We start from the raw sequence: 15,948 nt of genomic DNA, 5'->3' as shown, positions 1-15,948 counted from the left end.
ACTTTGTATGCTTGAAGACATTATTTTTATTTTTGGTCAACATGTTTCTATATGCACTATGACTATGCAGGAGAATTGCGTCCTTTTACTTCCTCAGAGAAACTGCCAAGGAGAGGTGACTGAACTTGTAACACTGGTGACATGAGGTCACAGGTTAGTGAATTTGTAACTGGTGATCTGAGGTCACAGTGCTGTTAGCCTGAACAAGAGTAAAGTAACACAAAGAGAGAGAGCACTTACGTGTTATAGTTGTGAATATAAACTTTGTGCAAGGTCATCTGCTGTAATGAAAAGATGTGGATTATTATTCGGTGCAGTATGTCACTCGTCTCTGCAAAAAACTGGTCAAATCCCCAGCATTTCTCCTGGTCTGCTTCAAGAATATTCGCAAGGACAGGTGTGAGCAGTACTTGCAGACCCCTAGAGGACACCAGGGAGAGATGAGACAACTTGGTTCTACTTGGAACACTTTATCTTGCAACCAATCACAACAATTCATTTGACTTGTCTCACGCACACACATCTATTATCCCTTAAAGAATACGTGAGTGCCTTTTTTCCTACAATGAGCAACAAAATGTTCAAGGGCAATGTCCATTGTTTTTCATTAACACATGTACTTTACATCTTTCCTTTTCAAGCCTAACTATCAAGTTTTTTTGGTTTTTTTTGTATTTAAGAAATTTCAGTCACACAGCAAAAATTACATAAAATTTACGAAGTCTACGTTGTAGAGCTGAGGCCATTTTCTGCCATCTCCGTAGCATTATACCCAGCTCACCCCACACACCACAGTATCACTTTGAAGGAAGCTACTACCATTTAGGATTTCCTAAATCCTAGTGATGCTTGTGTGAGCACACCATGTTGCTTTCAATCAAAATCAGCTGGATTAGCAAAGACTCATTATTTAAACTGTCAACACTAAGAATTCATCCTGATTGAGATGGGCCTAAATAAGTACTCTGCACATGCAGCTTCAATGCTGCAAAAAAATCTGTGCTACCCATTGCCTTACAGTTATTACTATTCTAGGAGAAAGGTCAGCTTAAATTTCTTGCATTTCTGCCTTGAGCATCTGAATGGTAAGGAACTTTATGGATCCCACTTGTGCATTACCATGAACAACTTCTCTGAAATTTTAACATTATGTACTCATCAAGCCTGAATCCAGCAGTAGAACTGGTAACGTTCTGGAGCAAGCTGCAGTGGCTTGCAAGCACACTGCTGACTGCATTGGAGGTCAGTGAATGCTGTGCTCAAACTCACTTTAGTACTAAACTTTGAATACTGTTTGAATACTACTTAAAAGGATTACTGTGAGCAGATGTTTAATGAGAAAAAATCTCCTTCCTTTATTATTTCAAGCAGTTCAATTGTCCAGAATAAGCAGAGGAACAAATGAGCAGTATCATGAAAAATACATGCAAATTGCAAATTCTGCACATTCTAAACTAATGAATTCATATAAACCAGACTTTGACTCTACACCCCTTAAGGATGTACATATTTGGCTTTCAAAAAGGTTTATTTCTACCGTCTCTTCATAGAACAACTTACTTCCTCCTTTACCATGAAAGATAAGTAACTTTAAAGTACGGAAGAAGTCTCAGGACGAAAAATGGGTAAGTGGGCTATGGGAGGTGTTTTCAAAGTCAAACCAAAATTAGATCTTCCATGGCTCTTCCTACTGAATATTATGGACATATGAAGCAAAAATATGATGATAAAATTGAAAAAATACAAATATGTGTTAAAATGCACTGTTGTGACCTTTCTCCTAGCAAAAAGTAAGCCTCTGCATTGTCTTTGCTTATAATTTTCTTCCTACTGCATAATCTTTGTCACGTCTGAAGTCACGTTCTTGCAAGAAATGAGGGCCATCAAAGTTATTGTTTCTTCATTCCTGAGGGTGGAAAAAGTGCAGTAATAGTATTTCTTCTCAAACCACATCAGATGTGCTCATTTGAAAATTAGCAATCAGAACTATTTGGACAGATGGGAAGAAAAAAACTACTTGATAACCAAATATCAGACTGTACTGATGTACTGAAAAGTTCCAAGAAAAAACCGCATCAGACCTCTGCTCCAAAGACCCAATCCTAGAAAATAACTGGAAAAGCCCAATCAAGTGACATTGAAACACTTTGTGAACATTTGTAAGTTCAAACTTACTTTGAAAGGCTACAAGAAACAGGCATCTCCCAACTCCACTCAATAGGTCCATTTTCTGCTTTCTGTATTCCAGAAATAGCACCAGAAGGCTTTCCAGTGATTATTTTATACCTGCAATACATGACAAAAATGATGGAAACTTCAACTACTACCTCTTATACATATATAGGTTAAGTAATTAATCCTCAAAGGGGCAGAAAAAATGCAAATTTAAATGACAGGCTGGCCTAAATTTGTAGATGGTGCAAAAATTCCCAAACTTCACTTACAAGCTGACAGAGCAGTGCTAAAAGAGTAAGTGCTATGCTGGAGAAGCAACTTTGTCTACCTCAGCCTTGGGGAAAACTTCTGGAGATATTTCCAACATACTGAAGGAAACCAAAGGTTTTCACAAGGATTAATGAATCAAAGTCAATTTAGTTCAATTTACACATTAACATGCTAACTTCAAGCATGTTCCACAGCCATAGACAACATTCAGCCACCACAAAGTGGCTTGGGCATAGAGAAGGAACATCCAGAAATCTGGACACAATTTGGCATTGTTTAACTTTGTATTGCACAGGCAAGTATTTCTCAAATTTTTCATTAAACGAAATGAGGATCAATAAACTTGTTGCAACAGAATATTTCAGTTGTGCTTTCTTCTTCTGGAGGACAAGATGTATACAAAACATCTCTCAAGCAGCTACAAGAATTCTTATGTGAAAAAAATCACAAGATGGAAAATTTCTTCAACTAAGTAAACTGGAGTCAGTTTTACATGGAGCATCAGAACAGAGATGGTATTGATGTGTTAGAGGTTCCAAGTACCATCTTGCTTTATTCTTAAAGTGCAACACACAGAAAAACAAAATAGAACCAGACTAAGATGAAACCGGAATCGAATACAATCCTCACATCATAGGCATATCTTCTGTTTTCCATGCAGGAGCCATCCCTGTTATCTGCAGCTGCAGTTCCACAACTATACTACTCAAATGTCAGTCTCATTGGTAGTGCACTCATTTCAAGACTGCTGGGTACGGCCATCATGTAAAGGACAACAAAAATTTGCAGCACCAAAACCTCTTCTCAGAATACCATCATTTCACCTGAGCATCCAAGTTACATAAATGGCACTGCAACAGAGCAGCTAGTGCCACGCTGAAGGAAAGGTGTGTGGAAAAACACCAGTATTTTGGGGGAACTCAATTCAGGTCTTTCTCAATTTAAATGCTTAATTCAGATCTTAAGGTGCCACACAGTAAAATCCTTGTTGAAGCAGAATGTTTCTGCTGATTTTGGCTGGGTTAGAGTTAAGTTCCTTCATAGTAGTGTATGGTACCATGTTTTGGATTTGTGACCAAAACAGTGTCAATAACACAGGCATGTTTCACCATTGCTGAGCAGCACTTACACAGCATCATGGCCTCTTCTACTTTTCTACTGCCCTACCAGCAGGTAGGCTGGGGCCAGGCAAGAAGTTTAAAGGGGATACAGGAGGACAGCTGACCCAAGGGACATTCCACACCATACTGCTCAGACACAGAAGCTAAGGAGGAGGGGGGGAAGAATTTGCCAGGGTGGCATTTGGTCAGGGACTGACTGTGCATCAGTTGGCTGCTCATGAGGAACTGGGGATTTTTCTGCATTACTTTGTGTTCCTTGGTTTTGTTTCCCTTGGGGTTTAAGAGGCAAGGGCTGCTGTTTCTTGTGGAGTTTTTTTTTTACTTATTAAACTGTCTTTTGATCAGCCTATGAGTTTTTGCACTTTCACCCTTACAATTCTCTCCCCCATGCCACTACAGAGAAGTGAGTGAAGAGCTCTGTAATGTTCAGCTGCCTGCTGGGGCCATACCACAACAAGAGAGTGTTTTTCCTTTCATATTTTCACTGTTTTAAAGTTTTTCTAGATGTGTGTAGGATTCCTTAGTAAAAAGCATTTCAAGGGCTGATTTCATTTACCAACAGATAAAACTCTCCTTCTAAATTACCTACATCACTTCCTTGTTCCTGCGAGGCCCTTCAAAAGGTCGGAAAGGCAAGCTCCCCGTTGCAGCATGGTAAAAGGTCACTCCTATGCTCCACAGATCCACTGTAGCTCCATACTTCTTCTGATGCTCTTTCCTCAAAACTGCTCGCTCATACATATCAGGATGCTAAAGAGAAAAAAAAAGTTACAATTGGTTTATGAAGCTTTATGAAGAAAAAAACCCAATTTATCCTTTCACAGCAAGGTAATTTGTCAGTCTAAACTTTCAGTTCTTTAAAAAAGAAAAGCTTGCTTGTATCATAGAAGATGCTTATGCTATTCTGACAAACATCACTATATTCCTAGGTATGACTGTTGCTTTTATTAAAAAGTTTTGCAAAAAATATTTTAAAATTCAGTTGGAGAGTGACTACTAGTATAAAAGACCACTAAAAAAGAGAAGAAATTCAGTATTCCTCCTGATGATTTTGAAACAACAGAAACCAAATGGAAAAAAGATCCACAGCAGAGAAGAGTATCAGCTGTGATTCACATGTGGGAAAACACAGCAGGAAAGAACCATACTAATGTGCTTGTCTCAATACTTCTCTACCTGCCTCTCTTTGGTTAGCCAAGGTTTCACATGAAGCTTAACCACACCTAATGTCATCCAAGTAGCTCAAATACAAATTAAAACATCAACAGAGATAAAGGCAAATATATTCATAACTAAAATATAGTTGTTCCTCCTTTCACACAAGGCAACAGTTAAAGCTGGACCTGGAAATTATTTCAAGGCTGATGTATTTACACCAGCAGAAGATGGCATGACCCAAGGTGAAACAGTCCAGTGGAAAGTTATAAAAACAATTTTAATACAAAGGTTTAAATACTAATTCCCAACAACCTGACCTTGATCTATTCAACTACAATCATGAACGGCCTCAGGCTTCAAAAATTTCTTCAACAGAAAATTAAATCATATGGTCTTACTAAATACTCTTCTGTGCCATAGAGAGAAACAAATTGTTCATCATCTTCAAGTTCTCTTGCTGCACCAAAATCTGTAAGTTTGTAAACAGACTGCCCATCTTCACCTATAACACGCATTATATTGCCTGGCTTGATGTCACGGTGCACTATTCCATTCTCACGGAGATGATTCATCCCAGCCACTTCAATTGAAAAAACAAATACAGAATTCATGTACACATTGGGACACACTCTGTGCAAACACTGAATTGTAACTGATGCTAGGAAGACACACTTATGTTCTCATTGGGAAATGGGAATGAGAAGGGACACATCATTAACAGAAAGACCATGACCGCAGATTACTTTTTTTTCTTCCTAAACAGCTAAATTACAGCATTTCTCGCCCTCAGTAACATCTCTCCCATAAAGTAAATTTTATAGCAGGTAAACAAAGGTAAACCATATTATTTTTCTAATTAACTCTTCTGAAATTATCACTAGAAGTCTGTTCAATATGTGAAAAGTAATCTTGAAATAAAGAAAAAAATTACATAAATACTTTGCACATAAATGGCTTCTTAATGCAGATACCTATACAAGCACAGATATAAATATGTGATTCCATATGACCATATTAATTTGCTCAAGTAGTTGACAGTCATGTAAATTTGTCTCTTGCTGTTTCAAGGTAAATAAAACAAGTATGAGATTGTTTCAGTCAACAAATTAGACCAAAGAGCTAAGTCTACATACCCACATCTCTCAAAACAATTAAGAATTCAGACTCTGGCAAACCAAAGGCATTAGACGGCTCCTCTAAAACTGTGTACAAACTCCCACATGGACAAAATTCCATCACTAGTACTTTGTGTCTAGTAGTTGTCTGAAAAAAAAATCAAAAAGAGATTAAGAATCTGACTATTGTGACACCAATGTCAGAAATTACCTATAACCACAAGACCTTACTTTCAAAAAAGAAAAGTAAAATCTATAGCTATATCATAATTTCCATTCTGGTGATCTTCAAAAGAAGCGCAGGTGGATTTTTATATTGTTTCACGTATTCCAACTTGGAGATGGGAAAATAGGAAAGCCTCAAGTTCTAGGCACTAGCAGGTTGACAGCAGCATTAACAGGTGGACAAGTGAGAAACTACACACCATAAGTGCTGAGAATATCAACTGTCCTTTACTCTTTACTCATCTCATCATCTGGATCATTTAAACTCAAGAGTCTCAGTTTCAGTTCAGCTGCTCCAATTTATACTATTATACTACTGTATAATAGTATCCTATGTCATCATTTTAGTTGGTTGAAAAAAAAAAGCATAAAATTGTCAGGATTACCGAAACACCTTCAACTATAAACAGTTCCCTTATTCAACTATTAAATATTAGTACATGTAGATACCTCAAAAATCCTAATTCAAGATAAAACTTAGGACAGGTGGCTTCTCAAGATAAGATTCATTACTTGAGCCTACACACTGAAGATGGTTCACCTACTGAAAGCAAGCATATTCTTTCTTACAGCAACAACAACAACAAAGAAGAAAGAAAACCAAAATATGGTGGTGGTTGGGTGGGAGTATTTGTATCACCATGTATGTTACCATTCTTTAAAAATGCAACCGTACACTTTATGGTTGTAGATAAAACAAAAAACCAGTTACTGCAGTTACTGCCATGCATCTCAGATCACAAACACAATTCATTACCTCTTCCTCAATGGCAAACAATTTGACAATGTTCTTATGATTTAGTTTCTTCAATACTTCAAACTCTCGCATCTGAACATCCACAGGACGAAGGAAACTTATACTGTTAAATACTTTGACAGCATATAAATCCCCAGTTTTCTGTTGAAAACAAACAAACTACTCATCAAACAGAAGCAAAAAATTGTAAATGTACACATAGACATTATCCAAACATTTTCTGATTTTCTATTATATATGCGAGTATAGCCAGTCTAAAAATATTTCAAAATACTACTTTGTGCTAAGGTGGAAATAAAGATTCTGCTAAAAAAATAACACTGTATTAGTTTAATATAGATTAGAAGCAAAAAGACCAGCTGAAAGGAAACTCATTAGGTCACAAAACCTAAGAGTTCTTAAAAAAGAGGACTGTTAGTATAACAAAGGCTACACATTTAAAAATTACTCCTCAACTTAGCTGAAAAATATTTTTTCATGGCAAGAGTTACTTGCACTAATCAATGTAATGAGAGGCACGCACATACTTGGCTTACTTAAGCTAAAAGACAATTTCTGGTAGCTGAATGTTGCTCTCTTCTTTCTTTACTGTTCTGTTTATACTGATAAACCAGTATTTTGTTTTTTCAAAGGCAGTTTTGAGCACTACATGCCATTCATGTAAAATCCTGAAGCAGTTCAAACCCACATAATAAGTGTCAGGAGCATAAATCAGGAGCTTAATCAGATTTAAGTTCTCCAGAGGGACTAAGCCTCAACATACTCAGGCAACAACAGCACCCGCTGGAAGTGCAACTCGTGTCCCTCTCAGGGCAAAGCATCTTCCTGTGCCCACCCTAGGATTAAGCTTGCACTAGCAGTTGGTGCAACAGATTATTTCTAAGGACACAGCCTTGCTGTGCTCAGACAAGGTGTGCTTTGCAGCACACTCACGTGCACTACTGGAGCCCAGGTAAAAGCTTTCTCCCATTGACAATGAGCCACAGGTCACAGGCTCAGACTAGTGAGGGTGATAAGAGGTGCAACCATGGTTTACAGGGGAATCATTCTGTGCTGAAATTCACCCACCCAGAAAAGCACACTAACTGCTAAACTATTGCTTAATGCTGTTTCACACTTGTATGTGCAACACAGAAACACTGTATCTTACAAATCACTTTGTACTGATTTCACACAGACTATCATTACTGTAAGGCAACTTTCACAATTATACTCTGCTTTGTGAGACATATTGTGAAATTCATAGAAACAAATGACCTACACAAGTAAGGTCCTCTTAGCCCCTCACTCAGGTTGCAACATACACTGCAGTGTATCATTTGCACAGCAAAAAATTACTATTTTGCACTGATTACCCAAGGCATGTCACCAAGAAGACATATAAAAAGCTCTGACTTACTGATAACAACTAACAACTGCTTCATCCACTACAATAAGAATATTTCACGCAAAAAAAAAAATCACCAGAACAGGTTTCAAAACAACAGATAAAAACCAAAGAAAAGACAGTTTAACAAAGATATATATAATAGGATCATGTAATAGAAACTGGTAAGTCATTTGTTTCTATTCAGAATTCTTTATTTTTTGGTAAAAATGAAGAAAAAGGAATGAAGAAATATGAAGAAACATATTTTACAAGGAAAAATAATGCAACATTAATAACAAATCCTTAGAAATTTAACTACAGAACTCTAATTCAATGGACAAACACTAAAATTAACAACTAAGCATGAATAATTACACAGATACATTTGCTTTACGCCTAAATTTTGAACTTTTTTTGTTGATTTCATGATGCTACTTGCACATGAAAATTCCTCACAAACCTTCTGTCGCCCCCGGAAAACATTTGCAGTCGCTCCCTGTCCCAGAATGTCAGACAACAGCCAGAGGTAATTTGGAGTGCTCTGCATCTTTGCTCTTTGATCAGACAGTTTTCTTTTTCACCTTAAAACAGAAGGTTCAATACACTGAATTATAATTTAGTAAAATACATTACTTATTTAAATTAGAAGGAAATATAAATGTCCAAACCCCAACGACATGTAGAATGAAGAATGACCAAGTAGAGGAACTAGAAGTGAAATATGAGAACAAAAATAAGCCAAACAATCAAAACTAATGCCATTGATACAACACCTCTCTGCATTTAAGGTCTGTATCCCCCCAGACTTCGTTTGAAAGATCAACTGGAAAGGTGAAAATCTTACAATCTCTTTACTGTTGTACATGGCATGGAAATGATCAAGTAACAAAATATATAGAAAAGAGGCAAAAACACATGTACAAGGTCTTCTAAAGGTAAGCAAGACCTGTAACTGAATTCCATTATTCTGTACATATGCCAAAGAACAAACATTAGAGATTATGTTAGATATGTATAGAGATATTTTACATCACTTTGGCTCTGCAAGTTGCATTTCAGTAGAACCGTAAAGGAGATGGACTAGCAACACATAAAAAATTACTTTTACATGAGCTTGAAAAAAGCTACAATTGACAGAAGCATTTACATCCACTACCTGGAACTAGCAATTACTACTGAAAGAAATCAAGAGACATTTTCTCTCATTTCTAAAAGTTCATATTGGGTATGCCACATCTACAGAATTTCCCCACCCTTCCTGAAATATGAACTGTCAAATACTCGGTCTACACAGATTCACATGAAAGAGGAAATAAGTTTGATTAAATTAAAATTACTAACATAAAATAGAACATTAGAACTGCCACATTTTCCTGTTTGCCAAAACAGCAGGAGCTGCAGGTGAATACCCTTAACTTTCTGGTTTAATTAACACACTGATTTTGCCATTAAACCTAGGAAAAGGCTCTAAAATCAAAGATGGAGCTTGCCTAACCTAAAGAATTGCAAAATGGCAACTGGACCAGGGAAGTTCCTACAGTGCTGGTTTCCGCTCAGCTTGGCAGGGGACGCTGCATGTTACTTGCACGTGGTATCTGACAGGAAACTGCTGACTGATACTCAAAGAAAGAAGCCTGTAAGTGCTGAAGAAGAGGCATGACAGCATGTCCTGTATCCGCTTGCAGAAGCGGCACTTTCTGGGAGCTCCCTGGTGCGCAGGAGCCGCACGGTGCGCACCCAGGAGAGCGCAGGGAGCCGCTCGGCAGCGCCGCTCTCCCGGCCCCGCTCCTGTCCGAGCGCACACGGGCTCCGGGCACTCCTCTGCCTGCAGCGACCGCAGACTGCACACTGTCCTCTAGCTGCTCGCGCAGGTGAGATGTGCAGCTTCCTGCAAAGCTGTCCCAAAGCATCCAAGCAATGACATGCAGCGTACAGCATGCAAAGACACAAAGCAAAGACCTGACATTACTCCACAGTTAACTGAGAGTCACGCAGCAATGCCATCTGCAAAAGTTCTTAATGCCTCTGGAAGGGACAAAAGATTTTATGTCAAATTTAGACAACAACAAAAAAAGCAAACCCTAACACCACATTCTCAACCGTGACAATTCTTGGTTCACTCTGACAAGACAATTTGCAATAGTAGGAAAAGATGACTTCTCCCATCAGGCAATTACTGTAGATGCCAATGATCTCTCTACAATGCAGACACAGAAGGTACAGAAGAGAGGATGCAAAGAAATAATGCACAGCCTGCTCTGCAAACCATTTGTAAAATCTTCAAGTTAAAACATTCCTCTCATAATTAAACTCCTGCTTCTAACAGGCCAGCTGGCACATTACCAGTAAGCATGGATTTTGTGATTTACTTCAAAACAACATTCATGGACTCATAGCAAGACACAGAAATATAACGAATCCTTTCTAATCAGACAGACAGTGCACAGAAATTCTCCACCAAAATCTATTCAAATAAAAACAAATATTAGCAGCCCATTAACAGACTGAATTATTACATTTCCCAAAATAATAAAGATGAGGTAGCTTATGTACAAGATCAGCTCTTTTTCTTTACAGTCTTAATCTATAATTAAATATGCACAAAGGTCAATGGATGAAAAAACAAAAGAACATGACTGCAACAGATGATCTTCTGATATTAAGAATAAACCCAGATCAGAAAGTCATTTAATGGATTCTCAAAGTCTCGAGTTTTTCACTCTTAAAACAAAATATAGATATAAATATAGCAATATTAATCCCAGGGTACATATTACGTGGCAAAACAAAGTCAGTATTGCACTATTATCCTTTTTTGTTAAAAGAGTACACTCTTTTTGGCAGTCTTCATGTCTAAGGAATAAAGTCTCATTCAGCTTTAACCTTCAAATTATAATAATTAGATCGATTAACATGTTAGGCCTCCTTTAATACTTTGTGTTCTCTGACAAAGTCATAACTGATATTTGCTAAATAATCAGCATCTCAAGTTTTCTCTTCATTTCTTCCACTATATTTCTAAATGAAGTTACTAAGGGTTTCCTATTAAAATAATAATAAAGAAAAAAATTTAAAAAGGCTCTAACTCTGTGATTGATCCTGTCACTAGACTTAATGCTGAACTTGCTATTTCTTCATATCTCACTTATGGTCACTGAGTCTGGTATTAGATGAGTCAAAAGCTCCTCACATACATCTAAAGAAATCTCTCCAGCTTGCAGTTTGATTTATTATCCCCCTTGACTCATTAGCATTTCAGGGGCTTGGGGGCTGCTTTTTAGGTGTTTTTTATTGAAGATTTTTCTGCTTCTGGTCATGCTACTACTCTTTTAATCTATCAGCAGAGGGGATTGTAACAAAAAAAGACTGCTTTGCTAATGCAGTTTTTTTTTTTTAACTGCCAATGCTTTGAAGCAGGAGTACTGCCTGCTCCTAACTAACAGGAAGGAATTTTCTGCTACCTCAGGCACACGGGATAAGCACACAAAGCAGGTATGGCTCCCCTGTTGACAGCTGCAATCTACAACTTCACCAGGCAAGCAGGGACAGATGAAGTTTAAGTGATGGCACTTTCTGCTTACAGGCAAGATCCTATATGCCACCAAAGCCAACAGACAAGGTCCTGAGATTCCAAATAAATGTATTTCACAGTCTTTTAACTATTAACGTTTTATACTTCCCTGTATGCCGTCTCTCAAGGCTTAGAAAATAAGGTTCTCCCCCTAAAGCTCCTGCTTCCTACCCCTGCTTTCTTCAGCTACAACCTCCTTAGGGGGTTTCCAGTCCAACAGCTGGCATCTCAATCACGGAAATATCCTGCCCTTGGCCACACAAGGAGCTGCTTGAACCCTAACAAAGACACACAATGGCAAGCCTGGCTCCAGTGCTGCTCACCACCCCTACTCTAGGAATGTCCAACCCGTACTGCAGGCAGAGGACTCGGCCTGTGTGGGACTGCAGCTCCTGGAAACCAGCGGAGGGCCACGTCCTTCCCTCGGCGGGGAGGGGGTGGGGACAGCACCGGGGCTCATCCCCGCAGCAGGACGAGATTCCCGACGTAAAACTTTAACAACTCCTACAGCCACGAAGGCGACGCCGCTTCCTGAGTCACATTCACGGGGACAGAAGTCACCGAGACCGGGGTATGGGCCGGGCCCCGGGAACGCCGCAGAGGCCACGGGCCGGCCTCGCCTCATACCCCCCGGACTGCACGGCCGGGCCCGCCGCTACCTCGAGGCGCGCCGCCCGCGACCCGGCAGCTCCCGCGAAGGCCCCGCCGCCGCCCCGGGAAACTGAAACCACCGCGCCCGGCGGCTGCCGCCTCCCCTGGGCACCAGCGCGATGGCGGCGAGGGCACGAGACGGCGCGGCCCACCTCGGTTCGGCCCGGCCCTCCGCGGCCACCCCCGAGCCCGCCCTGGCCAGCCCAGTCCCGCAGCCCCACGCACCAGCCGCTCCCGCCGGCCTGCCCAGCGCCCCGGCCGCTTCCGGCTTCCTGCCGCGGCGCGGGGAGGCGGAGCGGGCCAGGCACCGCCCGGGCCGCCGCGCCCTGCCCGCCCGGCGGGGCCTGTGCGGGGACCCGCGCGTTGGGGCCGAGGATGCGCCGCCCAGTCCTGAGGCGGTGGATCGCCGGACAGGAAAATATGTGGGAACATGGGAAAGTGGGAGCGGGGTGCTGGATAAAAGTGGCCACTCCGGGTGTTTTCGCTGGCGCGATGTTACCAGCGCTCGGAGCGTTTCCGCGGAGGGTTGCGTGGCGATTATTTTGCTGCGTAATCGGTCCGGCGGAGGTTTCGCTTTCTCGACTCCCCAGGCAGAGCTGCCTCTGCCCCAGCGCTGAGCCGGGGCTGTGGGACCCCCGACTCCCCACGGCGGGCTCAAGGGATAGCCGAGAGAAATGTCTTCACACTCCGTGTAATTTCTCTTTCACCTCGTTAAAACCTCAGGAAATCGTGGCAATTCCCACATTCCCGCTCCCGCTTAGTTGTTACTGGTATGTTTTAAACCAAAGTTCTCGGCTGATTTATCCCTTGCTATGTGTTTCTTGTCTGTCTGGTAATGTTGCTGTTCCAGTAAATGATCTGTATACTGAAATATTGATAGCTTTATAATTTATGCATAATGTAATCTGATCATAATTATAGTGGGAAAATACTGAAAAGATTTTTTTTACCTTCCAAGACGATCCCTCTTTTGATGCTCTGTATTTCCTGTTTGGAGTTGCCATCTTCCCAAATCTTGGAAGCCTGTTCTCTTGAGGAACTGACAGCAGCCTCTTGCTCCCAGGCTTTCTTTGTTGTTACGATCTTACCTTTCATAAGTTTTATCAAAAGTTCAGACTTTCTCTGCTTCACTTTTTACAGAGCACTCAAGTTTTTCTGAAGCTCTCCCTAGTGAAACTGATAAATTTGCTCCAAGGCACAAAGGGTTTTTTGATACATTGATGCATTTATGGTCTTAATATAAATGCCTACTTTATGTTCTCCATTTGTTGGCATCTGAACTTTGCTTTATAATGCTATATTGTAGAGGGGATAGTCGCCTACTACATTTGGGTTCTGTCCTTGCATCTTTCAAAACATTTTGTCCAATTTAAGAATAGGAGAAAACAGACACAAAAAAGGAAACTGCCATTGCGGTTTCATGCTAGAATTTTTTTACTTCGCTTCCATTTGTTTTTAACATACAAGTAAAACTTTTGGTATTCCTCCCCTCTGTCGTATTTGGATTCTCATTCCTGTTCACAAATTCAGCAGCCTGTAGCTGCACAGGCCTGAAAGCTTATCAGTCTTTAGCCATTACAGCAGCCTGTAAATAAAAGGTACCATCTCTCTAGAAAAGGTGCCTCATCTTTAGTTATGACTTGCAGTTCTGTTTCTCATTTAGACACTCTTTACAAGAGGAAATTTGCCTTACACACTAGAGGAGTTACCACCATGATTTTAAACACCTGCAGTCTAGATATAGGGGCATTTTGACCACAGCAATGTTAAATCATACAGGCAAGGTGCAGGTGGTTGTTTGGTGCAGCCTTTAAGTGAGATCACTAATGTTTGTCTGAAAAAGGATAAATTGTGATTGCCAACCCAATCTCTCCATGGAGTGCTCTCATTTATCTCTTATCTTCTTCCCCTTCCTACCCCACAAGAAATATCAGTCATACAATATGCTGAGTTGGAAGGGATCTACCAAGCATCCCTGAGTTGCAACTTCTGGCTCTGCACAAGACCATCCCTGAGAGTCACCATGTGCTTGAGTAGTTTTCACATTATATTCTAAGTATGTAAACACTGCCTGAAGAATCTAGTTCACACTCTTGATTATGAGGTGCATCACAAGATTTCTTATTGGGACCAAGTAGTGAATTTCCTGGTCCAGATGTTAAAAAAAAAACCATGCACAGCAGGAATCCACTTATTCAAAGTAGAGATGTAGAAACCCAGCAACTGCCTTTCTAAACCTTAATTCTTTGCAAAGAATGTTACTAGGCACTGCATACCCACCACAAACCCAACTGTGACACAGCAGCTGCAGACCTGCCATCTACACCACTGAAGCAAACCTGCTTGTAGCCAGAATCAGTAACTACATGTTAGGCTAAAGATACAGAAACTACCCCAAAGGTGCTGCTTTACAGCTCACATTGCATAAGACCCAACAGTACAATATGCTGATTGAACAGTCTAAGCATACAAAAGTAAACAATCCTTTTTTAATTCTTCAAGCTGAATCAATTAAGAGTCTCTGAAGATCCAGACTACTCATCCTACAGGATACTCATTCAGTGATGGATGGGAAGGCAGGGTACAAGTTTATAATAGAGGCACACCCACATAATGGGTGCCACACACAGCTCTAGCCTACACTTGGCACACCCTGCTTTCTATCTGTTCTCACCTGCCACCACCAGAGCAGGCAACACACTGTGAGGGGGAAGTGTTTCTGCTGCTTCGGCTTCCTGGATAGCTGATTATGGGCACAGATGAGCTCCAGATCTGGCACAAAGGAACCTACAGGAGTGGTGAAAGATGGTGGGGTTGAGGAATGAAGAGAGTCTCTTTTGGCAGAGGCCAGTTTAAAGACTTTGCTCATGAGGGTCTAATTTGATAACAGCTAAATCATCCTCTTAGCAGCACTGCCCTTACTTGAGAAGGCAAAACCCTAGTTCACATATAAAAACCCAAAAAGCTTTATTGTTCACTTCATAATTTGCCTACTGAAAGCTCTCTCCTCGGTGTGGTGAAGCTTCCATAACTGTGGGGAAGGAGGCCAAGACAGACACAGAAGACTGACAGCAAATCCTCAGCCATAGCTGCAGTGTCAGAGGTGCAGCCTTTGTGCTGGGGAGGTGCAGGAGAACTGCAACACCTGGAAAGCACCAAGCCAGAGAGGGAAGGCTTCTAGTGCTATGGGAGAAAATGAAATGGAGCATGGGTATGGCAGGAAAGGGAGGGAAACAGTACTGTGAAACTAGGAAATAAGAAAAGCACAATAAGCACTCACTCTGTGATACGACAAATAAATAACAAGAAACTTTTGATTAAACACATAAAAATCAGGAACAAAATCTTACAAAAGTAATATTGTCCTATTGAAGGTAGTAACAGTACTTTCTTCCCTCAGTGAAAAATTAAAATGCTCAAAACATCACAACAGTCTGATCCTGGATGCTGCTTCTGGCCCATCTTCCCATTTACTTTTCAATTAAAGAACACGCACCACAGGGTGTAGGAAAAATGCTCATCTGATTACACTAGAA

The 15,948-nt window shown here is 40.6% G+C and overlaps 1 protein-coding gene across 1 annotated transcript in view; it reads right to left on the bottom strand.

Annotated features, from left to right (window-relative positions):
* The window catches only part of TBK1 (TANK binding kinase 1), a 28,378-nt gene extending 15,706 nt beyond the window's left edge, over positions 1 to 12,672 (bottom strand). Inside the window, exons 1-8 of the mRNA XM_059472266.1 lie at positions 12,638 to 12,672; positions 8,651 to 8,771; positions 6,822 to 6,962; positions 5,858 to 5,987; positions 5,123 to 5,304; positions 4,156 to 4,316; positions 2,176 to 2,286; positions 241 to 420 (exon numbers count right to left, since the gene is read on the bottom strand). Coding sequence (XP_059328249.1) covers positions 241 to 420; positions 2,176 to 2,286; positions 4,156 to 4,316; positions 5,123 to 5,304; positions 5,858 to 5,987; positions 6,822 to 6,962; positions 8,651 to 8,737 — 992 coding nt within the window. The 5' untranslated portion in view covers positions 8,738 to 8,771; positions 12,638 to 12,672. The remainder of the gene's footprint in view (positions 1 to 240; positions 421 to 2,175; positions 2,287 to 4,155; positions 4,317 to 5,122; positions 5,305 to 5,857; positions 5,988 to 6,821; positions 6,963 to 8,650; positions 8,772 to 12,637) is intronic.
* Between the last annotated feature and the right edge of the window lie 3,276 nt (positions 12,673 to 15,948).

This window comes from Ammospiza nelsoni, chromosome 5 (assembly GCF_027579445.1).
Source record: "Ammospiza nelsoni isolate bAmmNel1 chromosome 5, bAmmNel1.pri, whole genome shotgun sequence".
Lineage (NCBI taxonomy): Eukaryota > Metazoa > Chordata > Aves > Passeriformes > Passerellidae > Ammospiza > Ammospiza nelsoni.
Note: the sequence above shows the minus strand (reverse complement) of the source record. Positions and strands in the feature narration are given on the sequence as shown.